A 17618-nucleotide genomic window follows, 5' to 3' on the forward strand; every position below is an offset into this window, starting at 1 on the left:
CTTGGCCATGACCCGATCCAAGACCTAGATCATGGGGTTGGGTGGGTTATTTTAGGCCAATTAAAATAACATAATTTTAAAAAAAATTAAAATGATATTATTTTGTAAAACAATAAATCAAGTTTTAACTTGATCATAAATTAACTCATCAAGTCATTTGGATTTAATCATGCAAACTTATGCTTGATTGATCTATTTTATAACTTCATAAATTAAAAAAGTTAAAATAATATTATTATTTAAAAAAAAAATCTCGATTGTAATAGATTGATCTAGAAGGTAACTTGATTTACGGGGTTGTCCATGGAAGCGTAGAGATGATTTCACGTGGGTTTGAATATGTTGCCAACCATTGATATTTTTGTAGTTAATTGAAAGCTCTTAAAACTTTGGGTGTGAAAGCGTCACTACACCGATATATGACTTGACATAGATGGCAATTACTTTTTTTTTTTTTTTTTTTTTTTACAATTTCTTTTGACTCTTGGCAGATGTGGTGAGAAGAAGCACAGCGCAACAAAACCCAGCAAAATCTGAACGCCATGGTTTTTTTTTTTTTTAGAGATTCGGCATTCCAAAACCAAGATGAGTCTAAAAATAATTAAAATAATATTATTTTGAAAAAAAAAATTAATAAAAAATTAATAAATTTTGATCGCGTGCACAGTATCAAACTCTACCAAAGTGGTGCACAGCTGGCGTGCTTAAGCTCTACCGTGTGACGTGTGTATTGCTGAATTATCTTCTAAAAAAAAAAAAAAAATCAAGCATAGAATTCTTTAATATTCCTAGCAAGTCTTGAGAACCTGTGATCGATCGCTCACCCTCAGATGAAATTTGTATTGGTGAGTGCATAAAATTACTGAAAACACCTCTGTGGTCTAAACTATATGTTTTCTTTTCTTGTAAGTTATGGTGATGTGGATGTAATTGTCATTACCATATAAATACAGATCAAGGGTCAATAAAAATACCCAATTAAAAAACGAGGCCTAGAAAATTCTTAGAAAAGGTAAGTCTCAAGCAAATCCTCAACAAAAGTCCAACCAAACCAGACAATGTGATAAAAGTCAAACCAAGGTAACTAAAAGCATTGAGACACCTCAGTTAATTAACAAAGAAAAAAAAAAGAAAAAAAAATTGGAAAATCACAGCGTTCACAAATACATTTTTATTTATAAAACCACAAAATAATCATTCATCTACCTCCGATCCAATCTTCTTAGATCATATCCTATCCAACATTTTCTTATTCATTCTTAATATTCATAACGCCACCAGCATTCATTAGGATATCCAAACATATGAAATCGAGTTCTGTAATAAACTATCATTTACTATATAAATTAATTAATTATATTATTTCTACACAAGATACTACAACATACTTAATATAAATTTAAGACTTTAGATTTATATAGTATCAAAAAAACATCATACGTCATTGCATTGCCATAAACAGTCATTAATATCAGATAATTAAATCTTGTTACACATCAAAATAAAATGTCTATAAATTACAACCCTAAAAGATTGATTATGCAACTTCTTAATCCATAATCACCTAAGTCTAACACAAAAGGTAACAACTAGTGACTACTCTTGGCGAACCTGAGAGGTACCTGTAAATAAGATCAATTTTATTTATTAAGTCGTGCGGATTAATAATTTATTTAGGCTTTAAGTAATATCTCAATTTTTTATTAGACATTGTTAAAACCATTCTTTGATATCATTTAACAATTTATTATTACGTTGATCCATTTAATCCAAGACTAATCTCATAATACTCATGAATCAATTAATGTCTCGATATTCCCATATAGAAGCCAACCATCTGGTATTCCTTTATAAACACCAAACAATTTGGCAAACTCATTATGGTTATTAATCAATCATGCAAACCTGTTATGGTTGCTAATAAATTCAGTATTCCCAATTAGAAGCCAATCCTCCAGTATTCCTTCATGAATACCAATCAATCTGACAAAACATTATGATTTTCAACCAATCTGACATTCCTAATTAGAAGTCAATCAATCTATATTCTCACTTGAATACCAATCAATCCTGACAACATAAAATTCCTTTTCTCTCCAATTAAACTATTAAATATCACAATTATATATTTCATAAACTAGCAATTCACCATTACAGATAACAAAAAGTTTATAAAGGAAAGTGTACAACAGGGTACTGAATACCTACACCAACGGTATCCCCTATATTGACAGGTTTTCAACCAATTATTATTGTATAAAAAAACACTCCTTAATAATCGTAATATCTATTATAATTCTACTGAGTTATTCATCCACAACTAAATATTTTTTCAACTCATATGATTATCATATAATTATTTAAAATCTAACTCTTTTTTGGTTATAATGTTAACCATATCATTCTTGAAAAAAAATATTTTTTCTTTTTTAAATCATCATCAATGTATCATAAATCATTAGTTAAACAAAAATCAACTTAGGACTCTCAAAGCCCTCTATCGTCAACCTCATCCACCAAGCTCTATCTCACCAATCCCATGGCAAATCAAATTAATAAAGATGAAGATAGCACTTGAGGGTCTAGCTGCTGTGGTCAATCGTGTGACTTGTTCCGCCCCCGTCCCGGGTTCGACCCTTTATGTGCACGTCTGTCACCCCCGCGGTGCCTTACCTGCTCCTGGGCTTGCAGGATGTCCAGTGGGCCGTGGGGAATAGTCGTGGTGCGCGTAAGCTGGCCCGGACACCCCACGTAAATAAAAATAAAATAAAGAAGAAGATAAAAAAAAAACCAAAGAACTAAAACAACATTGTCTCATGAAGTGGGAGGAGCCTAACAAATGAGTTTTAACCCATTATAATCCTTTTCTTGACCGAAAGCAAGTCAAACATAGCACAATAGAATTTGCTATATTTTTGCATGCGTCAAGTTCAAGAACGCACGGAATCGTTAGTGTGTGTGTCTCTATATATATACATTCTCCGGCTATTAAAATATTTTTAAATCAACTTGTATATTAATTGAAATTAAATGATACATTTACTAATATCAATGTTCAAATTTAAAAAATAAGAAAAGTGAGCGAACCTTCATAATTATAAAATTTAGTCTTATAGGTCACGTAATGACGCATTCACGAAGAAAAGAAATTTGCCAAATTCTGGGTTTCGAGAGTCATTTTAAGATTCATAAATAGAATAGTGATTGAGGAGCCTAATTGAGAAGTCAACTTAAATTAATAACAATTAACTCATAACGTGATGTACCTTTAGGAAAAACAACAAGGAACCCGATAGATTGGCACTGTATATTTTTACATTTTAAAAGTATTTTTAAAAAAATTTAAAATATTTTTATTTTTTTCTTGCTTCAAATTAATATTTTTTTAGTGTTTTCAGATCATTTTGACCCGTTGATATCAAAAATAATTTTTAAAAAATAAAAAATATTATTTTAATGTATTTCAAATGAAAAATATTTTAAAAAACAACCACAACCATATTTTCAAACAGGCTCTAGCCTAATAACGATTCCACGTGGTTTTGAATATGCCACCAATTACTATTCCATGTTTAAGAAAATTATATCTTATTCCTTTAGGCGCAAGTATACAAAATTATATTACTACAAATAACTAATATCTTATATAAATAAAATTATTAGATGCGCGGAGGACTTAAGGAAAAGCTTCAATAACTATGGGGGGAAAATGTCTAAAAAACAATAGGACTAAATTTAAAATGATAAGATTATTAAGGACTGTTATGAGCATTTTAAAGATCTTAAGGAGCAATTGCCCACTTTTCTCTTTCATGCAAGTCTGCGCATGCATCTAAGTCATATTTTATCAAACCGAAGCGCCTTAGGTGGATTCTAAACAAATTTTATTGACTTCACAAAATAGAATTTCCACCATAAGATTTTCTGTTGCTTAGTTTTATTCCTCCTTAATTTTTACATAATTGGTTAAATTAACAAAAAAATTTGCTTGAATTTATTAAAAAAAACATTTAAATGTTTGAGTGGATTTCCAAGCATTGGAACTATACTCAATTTCAATAATGATTACCACCAAAGAAAAAAAAAGGAAAAATAATGAGAGGACTCCCTTCATAAATTCTTTTTTTTTTTAGAATCCATATATTCATTAATTTCAAAGGATGTCAAAAATAAGCTATTAAATAAGGATTCAAAATAAAATTTTATATTATTCTCTAACATATCTCTTTAAGTAAAAGTCTTTTGAGCATGAAACTTGTATATACTCACACTAATTTATGTTATTAATTAAATTTTAATTAGAAAAGAGAATAAAAATGATGAGATTTGAACTCGTGATCGTTTAATCACCAAGACTCTGATACTTTATTAAGAAATCATCATAGTCTAGAAACTTGAATTATTAGATGAAGATCTCATTATATAATTTTATATTATTCTCTAATAGAATAATCCAAAGTATTATATTAAGATATTATAGAGCTAATAGATCTAATTAGTTTGGCTAAAGGTAGGTTTATTTTATTTATAAAAAAATTGACTAGAATCCATATATTCATTACTTTTGAAGGATGTTAAAAATAAGCTATTAAATGAGGATTCAAAATAAAATTTTATATTATTCTCTAATATATCTCTTCAAGACCAAGACTCTGATACTTTATTAAGAAATCATCATAACTAGAAACTTGAATTATTAGATAAAGATCTCATTATATAATTTTATATTATTCTCTAATAGAATAATCCAAAGTATTAGATTAAGATATTATAGAGCTACTAGATCTAATTAGTTTGGCTAAAGGTAGGTTTATTTTATTTATAAAAAAATTGACTAGATTCTCATTGAAAATAAAAGAGGCAATCTCCCAACTTAATCATTAAAAAACTATTTGGTTGATCCTTGCGCACTTGGCCACCTAATACTGCCTCCACAAAAATAATCTAGAAAAGAGTTGCATTTCTTTTTTAAGGGAATTAAAATTATTTTGTTGTGTAAAAAAAAAGAGATGATGTCAAAGCACCTTGTAGCTAGCTCTTTTTTTTTTTTTTTTTTTTGCTTTTGAAGGTAAATACATAATTTTAATGTGCTAAAAAAGTGGAGAGGCCATTACAACCCCAATCAATTTTATAATTGTTAATCTTTGGGTCACATATTAATATTTATGTATTTTAATGATAACAATTAAATAAAAATGAACTAATGATATACTTGGATGAGATTAAGTTTGAACATATCTATATGAAGATCACATCAACAAGTATAAGAAATTGAATGAAGAAATCTATTAACAAATCTAAGATGCAAAACAAGCGAAGACTTAGTTGTTAAGGATTAATTTTAAGGTCTATTGTTAAATCTTTTTATCTTACTCATTAGAAAACTAAACTGAACTCACACACTTCACATTGCATGCATAAATATGATTGATATACATTTAATCGGTTCAAGTTTCATAAAGTTTGAAACTGTCAAAATTGATTTTTAATGTGAACTAGTCGGCTGCTTGGTCATACTAAGTGAACCAATCAACCATTGTTTATTTGTGATAAACACTTGAGAATTTTGCTGGAATCAATCGATTAAATAATATGATCATTTGAACCGGTTAACTGTTTTTATTCGCAGAGGCATTCTAACAACTATAATCGTATTGATTTAGTTATCAGAATAGTATTTATTAAGCATCCAAGAGCACTTAATTAAGAATACAGTACGGTCCATGTGAATCTCTCACAAAAGTGTTATCATCCTCATATTACAAGTGCAAAACTGACCCCCCACACGTGTGTTCGCCATGAGTGGTGTGCTGGCATGATCAGTGAATTGTTCATTCGCTCAAGAACAATTATTTATTAGACGACCAATTAAACTAATCATCTCGGGATCTTCAAGATTAAAGTAAAATGATATTCGCTTTTTCCATTGAAGAACGATGTGGACATCTGTCCTACTCATCCCTGGGCCCAATTAGCATGGGGCACGTAAGATGCTAGCCTGGTACCCAAGAACAAGAGGTGGTAGTCTCTTCTTCCTTTGAATTTCTTGCACCCATACGGAATTTGTTTAACACCACATGGACACCTTTATTAAACTATTCTGATTAACACTATTATTGGTTAAATTATTAAATTATCCATGCCTATTAATTTCTAATAAGTACTAGCGAGCGAGTTTTTTTTTTTTTTAAATCTATAAAAAATTTACACGAGAGTGAAAGCTTGAATCCCATGTCTCATAATATATGATTGATAATTGATAGTGTGTGTATATATATAATGTGTATTTTTTCATATAAGAAAATAAGGTAACGCAAATGAAATACTCTCAAGTACTTTTCATTTGTTTTCGTGTTTAATTGTGTTTGACTTAAAAAAAATTAATATTTTTTTTAAATATTTTACAATAATTTTAATATGTTGATGTTTAAAATAAAAAGAATCTAAAATAATTATTTTAATATTTTTTTAAATGAAAATCACTTTTAAAAACCACAAAATACACTAAATATAGAATGACTTATTTATTAAGTAATAAAATAAATTATTGTATACCTTCAAATGCTATGAAAATATGCAAATAACAAGAGATAGTGGAGTTAATTATATTAAACCAATTTCTTTATTTCATGCATGATCAATTTTATTTTATTTTTAATTTGTTAAAAGAGCAAAGTCCTTATGCATTCGACCCAGCAAATTTAATTTCAAACATAATAATTAAGTGAAAAGTAATGGTGCGTAATTTCAACACTAAAATTCACATAAATTCATGAAATTTAAGTTTGATTAAAATTTATCCTCCATCTTTCTTTCACATATCAGTCCAAAATGGAAAGTTTCCTCCTCGATACATTCTAGTGAAAAATCTTCAACAAATTAATAAATTAATCAATATCTTATTGGAACACGGAAATGTTTTTCAAAATTTTTTAATTAAGTTCCTGTTTAAAATTGTGATTTAAATAGTGGTTAGTCAAAATCTAATTTTTTGTTTAAAATTATTATTTTTATTTTTGAATTGGTTTGATTTGCTGATGTTTAAAATAAATCTTAAAAATATAAAAAAATATTTTTTTAATATATTTCTGAGTAAAAAACACTTTAAAAAATAACCACTACTACACTGTCAAATACCTTCTTAAATATTTAGCTAAAATGGTAACACATTTTATTTTTCATGTTACCATATAGTTTTAAAACACAAGAGAAATGGAGGAAACAAATCTCACCATTATATCATCTTAATTACAAACAATTCACTCAAAACTCATTTTTGATATATAAAATATGGTTTAAATATAAATTATTTTATGAAAATACTTGTATATTTGTGTGTGTCTAAATTTAGTGTTATTGTTGGTTTACAGGTATTAATTTTTTGGTGTATAACAAGAAATTATAGATATAAATTAAATTTTTATAAAAAAATATATTCCAAACAAGATGTGCACAGGTAATCTTTTTATAATTTTTGAGTATTCAATTCAATTAACACTAACAACAAATTACTGATGCAAACCGTCATGTAAGAAAAAAAAAATGAAATTATTGTATTTCTTCTTCTTCTTTTTTTATGAGAATTCTTTCCTTTTTCGAAAAACCTGAAATAAATAAATAAATACCAAATTATTCCAAAGAGACGACAATTTACGGTTTTGAAGGCAGCAAAATCTCGTATAGTCCAAAACAAAGAGGAAAGCCCTCTCCCTTGCCACCCTCATTTTCTCTTTAAGACGCTATCTTCCCGTTAATACTGTACTAATCCTACAAGTAAAACCACAAACAAACAGCTCTGCTGCTGCTGCTGGTGGTAGTGGTGCAGGTGGCAGCGTTGGTGGTCTCGTAACTAAAAAATGGCGGGGAATGATTGGATAAACAGCTATCTTGAAGCAATTCTTGATGTAGGTCCTGGCTTAGATGAAAAAAACCCGTCTCTTTTGCTTAGAGAGAGAGGCAGGTTTAGCCCAACTCGTTATTTTGTTGAAGAAGTTGTTTCTGGATTTGATGAGACCGATCTTCATCGCGCCTGGGTTCGAGTATGTTTGTATTAAGTGTATCCCTTTGTGTTTTTGTTGATTTTTTTGCGTGCATGAGTGTGATTTTGGCTGTGTTTTTCTGTCTACTGTTTGGTATAGGCTCAGGCGACGAGGAGTCCGCGAGAGAGGAATACGAGGTTGGAGAATATGTGTTGGAGGATCTGGAACTTGGCTCGGCAAAAGAAACAGGTTGATTTTTTTTCAGATCAATTTTGTGGCGCTTTTAGCTGTGCTCTTGATTTGATATTTGGTATTTGGTGATGTGTTTGTATTTATTTGAGAGTTGAGAGGAATTTTTTGATGTTGGAAAATTGTGAACTTGATTGGATGGATATTTTTGGAGGGAATGGGAGGGGGGGGGTGGAGTTTGGTTACTTTTCTTACATGGGATTTAACCTTTCAATAGGTTGTTTGATCACAAATCAGTGTTAGTTAATGGGGTTTGATATTGTCCATTTGCAATCGCAACACACTTGGCACATGACCGTTTTGGAGAAGATGATCATATGGTAATTTGTCTGTTCTCATTCCAAAATATTATTACTTGCGATGCGATTAGCTTTCAAGATCTGTTGAGATTTCGTTGAAATGTGTGAGCTTGTAGGTAATAAATTCTCTTGTTGATGCTTTGCATGTGCTGATATAGTTCAATTTTTCTTTTAATCTTTTTCCATCCTTTTTTGGGGGTGAGCGGGTAATGTGTCTAAATGGAAAGTGTTTACCTTGTAGCTGTCTAGTTTTGCAATGAATAACGTGTCACCTTTCGTTTTTTCTTTGGATTTTCTAAATCTCAGTGTACAAAGGAGATGCCACATTCTCTGGCTCATGGTTCTTTTTATCTTGGGCTGAATGATTGACTATTGTATTTTCTTTTGTAGCTTGAGGGAGAGCTAGCCCATAGAAATGCTAAACGTCGTCTTGAACGTGAAAGAGGCCGCAGAGAAGCAGTGGCTGACATGTCTGAAGACTTATCAGAGGGAGAGAAAGGAGATGCAGTTGGAGATTTATTGGCCCATGGTGATAGCATCAGGAACAGACTGTCTAGAATCAATTCTGTTGATGCAATGGAGGCTTGGGCTAATCAGCAGAAAGGGAAAAAACTATACATTGTATTAATAAGGCATGGACTGAACTTTAGTTCTCTAATAATTGAATGTGCTTGTGAAGAGGACTATAAGGCATTTAGTTGGTGCGGTATTGTTTATTATAACATAACGAATGGATTTTCACTTCTCTCTTACTGCTGAAGAGAAATTAATAGGATATTATATATGTCCTGATTACGGCACTAGCATTTACCACATGATTTTGCTAGTGTGCATGTTGCTGATTTAATATTTTTAACAAGTAATATGCATGCAGCCTTCATGGTCTAATACGAGGAGAAAATATGGAGCTTGGGCGCGATTCTGATACTGGCGGTCAGGTAATATGAAGTTTTTGTCTGGAGTGGTCATATGTGGTTCTCACTCCCATTTTCTGGTCATAGTATAACTGCATAGCTGCAGGAATAGATAACCAATGATCTTGGATATTTTTTCTATCAGGTTAAATATGTAGTGGAACTTGCAAGGGCTTTGGGCTCCATGCCAGGAGTGTATCGAGTTGATTTGTTTACTAGACAAGTATCAGCCCCGGATGTAGATTGGAGTTATGGTGAACCCACAGAGATGTTGACTCTAAGAAACTCAGAAGATTTCTTGGATGAGATGGGGGAGAGCAGTGGTGCTTATATTGTCCGCATACCTTTCGGTCCGAAGGATAAATATGTTCCAAAGGAACTATTGTGGCCTCACATCCCTGAATTTGTAGATGGCGCACTTTGCCACATAATTCAGATGTCTAAAAGCCTAGGAGAACAAATTGGTGGGGGAAAGCCGGTCTGGCCTGTTGCCATCCATGGCCATTATGCTGATGCTGGCGATTCAGCTGCTCTTCTATCTGGTGCTTTAAATGTCCCCATGCTTTTTACTGGTCACTCACTTGGCCGGGATAAATTGGAGCAGCTACTTAAACAAGGCCGACTCTCAAGGGATGAGATCAACTCCACATACAAAATAATGCGTCGGATAGAGGCAGAGGAGTTATCACTCGATTCCTCAGAGATAGTCATAACCAGCACTAGGCAAGAAATAGAGCAGCAATGGCGCTTGTATGATGGTTTTGATCCAATACTGGAGCGTAAACTGCGAGCAAGAATCAAACGTAACGTGAGTTGTTATGGGAAGTTCATGCCCCGCATGGCTGTAAGTACCCTTTTTTCCCTGATTGGGGTTTGGTAACCTCATAAAAGCTCCTTGCTTCCAAATAGCAAATACACTATCAGAATCCAAGTAAGCTTGCTCTGCCTCAGATCTTGGTTAGTGAATCTCAGCTAGGTTAGGGTGGGTTTAATGGGATCCTTACTCCAGTTCATTAAATGCATGGTTGTATTAAATTACATCCTAAACAATGATGCCGGTGGCTGTATATGTCAACCTGGGATACTTGGAGTTTGATGTTTTGCCCATTAAACGGAATGTGCATGGAACTAAGTACAAGATGGTGAATAGTGCTTAGTTTCTAAATTTCTCCAAGGAACATGTGGTTGGGAATGACTGCAGGATGGCTATATTTCATAGACGTAGATTTCTAGCATGCACCCTATCTAGTTTTAATATTCATATTGCCTGTTTTTGTCTTATTCCCCAAGGCAAATTGCTTTCTAGTGAAGGAAACATATGTTAATAACTTGTGGTGCTCTGCAGATAATTCCTCCTGGAATGGAGTTTCATCACATTATTCCACAGGATGGTGATATGGATGGTGAAATAGAAGGAAATGAAGACCATCCTACTTCTCCTGATCCACCAATATGGGCAGAGGTTTTAATTTTTTCTTATAGCCAATATGTTTAATCTTACCCTTTCCCCACTCTTAATTGGACAACTGATTTCAGTTCATTACTTGCTATGCTGCAGATCATGCGCTTCTTTACCAATCCTCGCAAACCTATGATACTTGCCCTTGCAAGACCAGATCCCAAAAAGAACATCACAACTTTGGTTGAAGCATTTGGAGAATGCCGACAATTGAGAGAGCTTGCTAACCTTGTATGTTAAGTTACCTAAATGTAAACCTGTTCTTGATTGCTGCACAATTGAGCTTGCTTTCTGTTGAGGTCATGCTATCTTTTTATTCGCCCTGCACTTCACTTTACAGACTCTAATTATGGGTAATCGAGATGGCATTGATGAAATGTCCAGCACAAATGCATCTGTCCTTCTTTCAGTGCTCAAGCTTATTGACAAGTATGATCTGTATGGGCAAGTTGCTTACCCTAAACATCACAAGCAGTCTGATGTTCCTGACATATATCGTCTAGCAGCAAAGACAAAGGTATGCCCTGTAGTTTACTGGATTAAACTAAAAAATGACTTGATCATCTGAGCTCAAGATAAGAAAAGTCATAAAATAGGTGATGTTTTTTGCTCCGTTATTTAGTACAGTGGTGCATTCAGCTTACTCTGACCTTTTCTTGTGTTTTCCTTTTTCTTTTTGGTTCTGTTTAGACCGCTTCTTGAGTGACCTGTATTCTGCATTTTACATTAATTTCTTAACCGAGACATCATTTACAAGAATAGAATAATTCTATGGTATTTTACATTAAATTTTGGTTAACAAAGCTTTTATGATGCTAGTCTAATTCTGTGTAAACTGTAAAGCATATCAGGCATCTCACGAGTGTCCTATGTTCTGCAGTTTCTCATTTGTTGTTCAACTGCCGAGATTTAATTTAAAAAATACAATTATTTTATGGTGCTTGACATTACAAATAATTGGCCGAGGTCTCTCTAATTGTTAGCTAGTTTAGTGCAATGTATAATTGATTAGCCATCCAATTATGACTAACAAAACTTCTATAATGCTTGTCTAATTCTCTGTAAAGCATTTCAAGCATATTAGTTTCATGTGTTTTCTCGGGGATACACGTGAGGTTGGGTATTATTATTCTGTTTGCTTGGTGTTTGGTTGCTGTATTTTGGTTAATTATCATCTGATGTAATTGCTGTTATATGTCATACTCCATCTGTATGACATAGATGGTTCCCTTTGGCCTTCAGTCTCTGTTTCCAAACACACAATCATAACTCAGTATTGTTAGATACCTAATTCTAGCTGGAACTTTGTGCAGGGAGTTTTCATCAATCCAGCTTTCATTGAGCCATTCGGACTTACTTTAATTGAGGTGCTCTTCTTTATTAGATGAATAGTTTTTCTTGATGATAATTTATTATTTGAGACCAATATAAACTGTTACTTTTTTCCACTGAGTAGGCAGCAGCTCATGGATTGCCCATTGTTGCCACAAAAAATGGAGGTCCAGTAGACATACACCGGGTATGCGTGCTCATCAATAAAAATATTGCCGAAGAGATATAACTTGTTTATGCATGTGAATGAGCATGTTGTGTATAAATGTTCCAGTTTTGATTGTTGATATTTCCTCAGGTACTTGACAACGGTCTTCTTGTTGATCCTCATGATCAGCAATCCATTGCTGGTGCTCTTCTAAAGCTTGTTGCCGAGAAGCACCTTTGGGCAAAATGCCGTCAGAATGGGTTGAAGAACATTCACTTGTTTTCGTGGCCAGAGCATTGCAAGACTTACCTATCCAGAATAGCCAGTTGCAAATCAAGGCATCCACAGTGGCAAAAAAGTGATGATGGAGCTGATACTTCCGATACAGATTCTCCTGGTGATTCCTTGAGAGATATACAGGATTTATCTTTGAACTTAAAGTTCTCATTAGATGGGGAAAAGACTGGAGGTAGTGGAAATGAAAATCCTCTAGATTCTGAAGGAAATGCTACTGATAAGAAGAGTAAAATAGAGAATGCTGTATTGTCATGGTCCAAGGGTGTAGTAAAGGACACACGAAAGGCTGTTGACCAAAACAGCAGTTCTGGTAAGTTTCCATCATTGAGGAGGAGGAAACAAATCTTTGTCATTGCAGTCGACTTTGATACAATCTCCAGTCTTGCTGAAGCCACTAGAAAGATTTTTGAGGCTGTTGAAAAGGAAAGGACCGAAGGTTCAATAGGGTTTATATTGTCAACGTCCTTGACCATATCTGAGATACGCTCCTTTCTGGCTTCAGGGGGATTTAGCCCCAGTGATTTTGATGCTTTCATTTGCAATAGTGGTAGCGACCTCTACTATTCAACTCCCAACCCGGAGGATGGTCCCTTTGTCGTTGACTTTTATTATCACTCACACATTGAATATCGTTGGGGTGGAGAAGGGCTGAGGAAGACTCTGGTTCGCTGGGCATCTTCAGTTTCTGATAAGAAGGCTGAGAATGAGGAACGGATTGTAACTGCAGCGGAACAACTTTCAACTGACTATTGTTATGCTTTTACAGTGAAAAAGCCAGGATTGGTACTTCTCTTCTCTCAAGTGACTTCTTGATTTTTCTTTTGAAATTAAGGGTTAATTTATCAGTTTAGACGTGGTTTATAGGTGCCTGAATTATTTTTAAATTAAGATTTGCAGTGCAATGGGATGCGAATGCATTGTGAGTTACATCCATGTCTTTTGCAGGTTCCACCTGTTAAGGAGCTTCAGAAGGCGCTGAGAATTCAGGCTCTCCGTTGCCATGCTATTTATTGCCAAAACGGGACCAGGTTAAATGTAATTCCAGTATTGGCTTCCCGCTCCCAAGCCCTCAGGTAGGGTTTTTCATTAATATATGTTTTCCATGATATTGCAATTGAAGTTATAAATGAAACTGCATATAGCAAATTGGATAGTAAAGGAACCTTAGGCACGGACAAAGCAGTGTGGCCAAAATTTGGGACCTGGCATTGAGAATTTATATAACCAATTTTATTCTTATTCCCATACACACTATAATGCGTTTGAGGTTTTCTTTCATTCTTTGTTGGCATGGCTGATTGAACTTGGAACACAAAAATTCTGTTCTTTTCCCCCTTATGCTAGTTTATGAAATTTTGACTCAAAACTACATTTCAGGTATCTCTATGTTCGATGGGGTGTGGAATTGGCAAATATGGTCGTTTTTGCTGGAGAATGTGGAGACACAGATTATGAAGGATTGCTGTGTGGGCTGCACAAAAGTGTAGTCTTGAAAGGAGTCTGTAGCAGTGCAAGTAACCAACTCCATGCCAATCGAAGCTACCCTCTCACAGATGTCATGCCATCAGAGAGCCCTAATATTGTTCAAGCACCTGAAGAAAGCTCTGATATCAGGAGTTCCTTGGAACAATTAGGATGTCTCAAGGGCTAAAGTGTCATTCTCCTTCGTTCACTATTGTTCAACAGCTTCTGTTGACCATGATGCGCCTATCATAACAGTCTCTGCCTGCTTGTCTCATGGCAAGCGCCTCAGAAGCATTCTCATGATCTTGAATGCTTTAGAAGCTTGTTTGTGGGTCTTATCGCGAAGCCTCAAAACCAGTTTGGTCCTTTCTTTTCCCATTTTGTTTATTCTATTGTAAATCCGATCCTACTGCATCCTGAGTCTCAATAAAAGGACACAGAGTTGCATGTATCTTTGGCTTGGTCTCCACAAGAGCCAGTGAATGCGAATGTTATCTTAAAGCTGTTAACACACACATTCTGTTCTGTTAAATGAAAGTAGTGAGTTCCTATTTGCTTCTTTGCCCTTTACAAGAAATGCAGTCTTAAACGGTACAATTGCCGAAAACTGTTTCCTGTTTTTTCTTCTTCCAGTTTTTCCAGTTGATGGTGGAAGGACCTTTTGTTGAAGGAGGAAAGGTTGGATGACACTTCTGGCATTGGAACATTAGCTAAGAAGTGGAAAGCAAGACAACTCATAATGAATATAGAAAGAGAGAGATAACTGTCACTGGTGTATTAATTAATAGGTTTATTTAAGTATACATAAAGATGGGGCAGGGGTCCTCTGTTTTGTGTATTAGTCGGTACATTTGCCAGTATTAAACTGTAGATTTTGCCAGGAGTATGCACATGCATGGTCAAATCTGAAGGGAGGCTGGAATATCTCACCATAAGTCTATTATATGCTGCAAGATACTGACAAAAAGGGTGTTCGAGCCTGCACAGGGTCTTTGGAATTTGATTGTTTCTCTAACATGGTTGGACAGGCAAGCTCACCTTGATAGATTCCTTGCTTTTAAGAAAGGGCAGAAGTGCACGACGTGCCAAAAGTTTTCAATTCCGAATGTGGAGTTCATTCACATTTTTTGACGTAGAGTTCTGACTTTTTTTTCTTTTTTGAAAACAACAGTAAGATTATGTCCTGTTTATTTGCTAGAAAGTAAATTTTTTTTAAAGTGAATTCTGGAAAAATAAATTCCAGGAAAGTGAATTATTTTTCGATATTTGATAGTGTAATAAAAAAAAAGTTTGAAAACACTTTCCAGTGTTTAGTTATGTCATGGAAAATAAGCTGGAAAATAACTTATTAATGTTTTATTTTTTCAAGTTTATTAAAATAATAAGAAACAAATCTAACAAATTAAAAATTTGAATGAGAATGAAATTAAAAAAAAAAATAATTTCATAAATTATCTCAAATAAAATAAATAATAATTAAAATAATAGAGATCAAATCTAACAAATAAAAAAATTAAAAGATGAAGAAATTAAAATAATAATAATTACCATTTAATAAATTATTTCAAATAAAATAAGTAACAATCAAAAGAATAAAGACCAAATTTAATAGATAAAAAATTTCAATTAAAAAATGATAAGGAAAAAGCAAATAACAATTATAAAAATAAAGACCAAAATTAATATAAAAATTAAATTTAAGGGATGAAATTGAAAAAAAAATATTCAAAACAAAATATATATAGCAATCAAAAGTTTGAGGATCAAATTTGATATAATCAGCAAATAATATGACATTTCTAAATTTTTTACAACTTCCGGAAAGTGTTTTCCACTCAAAATAAAAGGAAAACACTTTCCTGAAAATCAAGCCAAATTTTCCTTTGACTGGAAAGTGTTTTTCGTTGATCAATTTTTCTAACAACAAACAAACACAGGAAAGTTTAGAAAGTGGTTTTCCGGAAACCACTTTCCGGAAAACAAACACACCCTAGAATCTAAAAGGGTTCTGAGAGTCGTAATAATTGTTTTTAAAAGTATTTTTTATTTAAAATTATAAAAAAATTCCAAAATTTTCCTAACCTTTTTTTAAACACAATATCAAATAGGTGATTAGACGGAAGGACGAAGCATTCGATGGGCATGAGTCACTCAATAAACTCACGAAAGAGGTGGATTATAATCAATCTAACTAATAACCAACACGTCTTTAAAGTCTAAATTCCATTTCCTATCAGAGTTAGCTGGCGCCCCAACCAAGCATATGATTTAACGTGGGACAATTAAAGGAAAATGATCATCTCCCATCCAAGTTTAAACAAGAAAGCTTAAGATACCTTGTTCGAATCTAATCAGTTTATCTAAGAATCAAGCTAGACCATGTTTAACCAACAAAAACCAGACAGACAAACAAACATACATGGCCATGATGATGTTTTCTTCCTAATGTGTTCCTTAACTTCAACGAGGGAGCAAAACTATGTTTCTACTTGTAGATTACCACACTGTTTGTGTTCATCTCAAACAGCCTTGAGGAGTAAGGCAGGCAGATTCGCAAGTATTTATTTAACTTTGAGTGGGGCTAAAGATGCATGGTTCGTAAAAATGATGAAACTTGGGGTGCCTCGACAAACAAGGATTTGTCTAGCTCGACAACCCAACATTAACGCAAGAAAATTATTGTTTGTGGTCAAGTTTTGGAGTGCCTTCAGGGCAATGAATTACTATTACTAGTAATAAATGAATAAATACACAGGAATTGGTTCGAGTGGTGGGCTAACTATCTGCGCCGCTGAGATGGTTTGCCTAATTAATGCTGTCTAGCTATTTCTAATTTAATATTGAAAAAGAAAGATTACGAAGAGTTTTGGAATTACTGTAGATATAGGTTGTACTTTGCTTGGAAATGTATTAAAATAATATATATTTTTTATTTTTTAAATTTATTTTTAATATCAATACATTAAAACACATTAAAATGATATGAAATTATAAATAAATTAAATTTTTATAAAAAAGAAGTTGAATTGTAGCTTCAAACAACAGAGAGTGCTTTCCCTCCTCCCAAAATCAAACTAACACGACAAAACCCTTTCCCAACCAAAAGTAAAGATTAGACTGGAAATTAATTGAAGGACCTACAAATTTAAAAACAACAGAATTCTTGCTATAAACAATGTGAAAGAAAGCAGAGTACTAGCTAGAGATCCATCATTAAAATAAATATAAAGTGATTCTAGCAACTACCCTTTTTTTCTTCTTTTTTTTATAATGAAATATATACCTCATCAATTACAAAAAAAATCAAAAAAAAGAAATAATCTTGATATTTAAAAAACTGATACGAAAATAAAAATAAAAATAAAAATGGAAAACATGAGGACGGTGACTGTTTCTCACACGGAAACTTTTACACACAAATTTATTGGTGACCTAACAACGTTCACTATTTATTATTCAACTGCATTGCTATACTGC

At 33.0% G+C, this 17618-nt stretch overlaps 1 protein-coding gene across 1 annotated transcript; it reads left to right on the forward strand.

Annotated features, from left to right (window-relative positions):
• The first annotated feature begins 7652 nt into the window (after positions 1 to 7652).
• Positions 7653 to 14694, forward strand: LOC18099919 (probable sucrose-phosphate synthase 1). Its single transcript, XM_024603687.2, has 13 exons — positions 7653 to 8039; positions 8139 to 8228; positions 8918 to 9159; positions 9402 to 9465; positions 9587 to 10285; positions 10787 to 10903; positions 11000 to 11131; positions 11241 to 11417; positions 12214 to 12267; positions 12357 to 12419; positions 12531 to 13460; positions 13623 to 13750; positions 14055 to 14694. Exons 1-13 carry the CDS (start codon positions 7857 to 7859, stop codon positions 14326 to 14328), a joined length of 3153 nt encoding a protein of 1050 aa, XP_024459455.2. The 5' UTR covers positions 7653 to 7856; the 3' UTR covers positions 14329 to 14694.
• Positions 14695 to 17618: the final 2924 nt, after the last annotated feature.

This window comes from Populus trichocarpa, chromosome 6, assembly GCF_000002775.5.
Source record: "Populus trichocarpa isolate Nisqually-1 chromosome 6, P.trichocarpa_v4.1, whole genome shotgun sequence".
NCBI classification, from domain to species: Eukaryota; Viridiplantae; Streptophyta; class Magnoliopsida; order Malpighiales; family Salicaceae; genus Populus; species Populus trichocarpa.

Bases quoted from the DNA above. Each gene is read 5' to 3' on its own strand.
- LOC18099919 (XM_024603687.2), top strand. From the start codon at position 7,857: ATGGCGGGGAATGATTGGATAAACAGCTATCTTGAAGCAATTCTTGAT. The intron at 12,420-12,530 runs GTATGCGTGCTC...ATATTTCCTCAG, and splicing joins GTCCAGTAGACATACACCGG to GTACTTGACAACGGTCTTCT. The intron at 13,751-14,054 runs GTAGGGTTTTTC...ACTACATTTCAG, and splicing joins TCCCGCTCCCAAGCCCTCAG to GTATCTCTATGTTCGATGGG.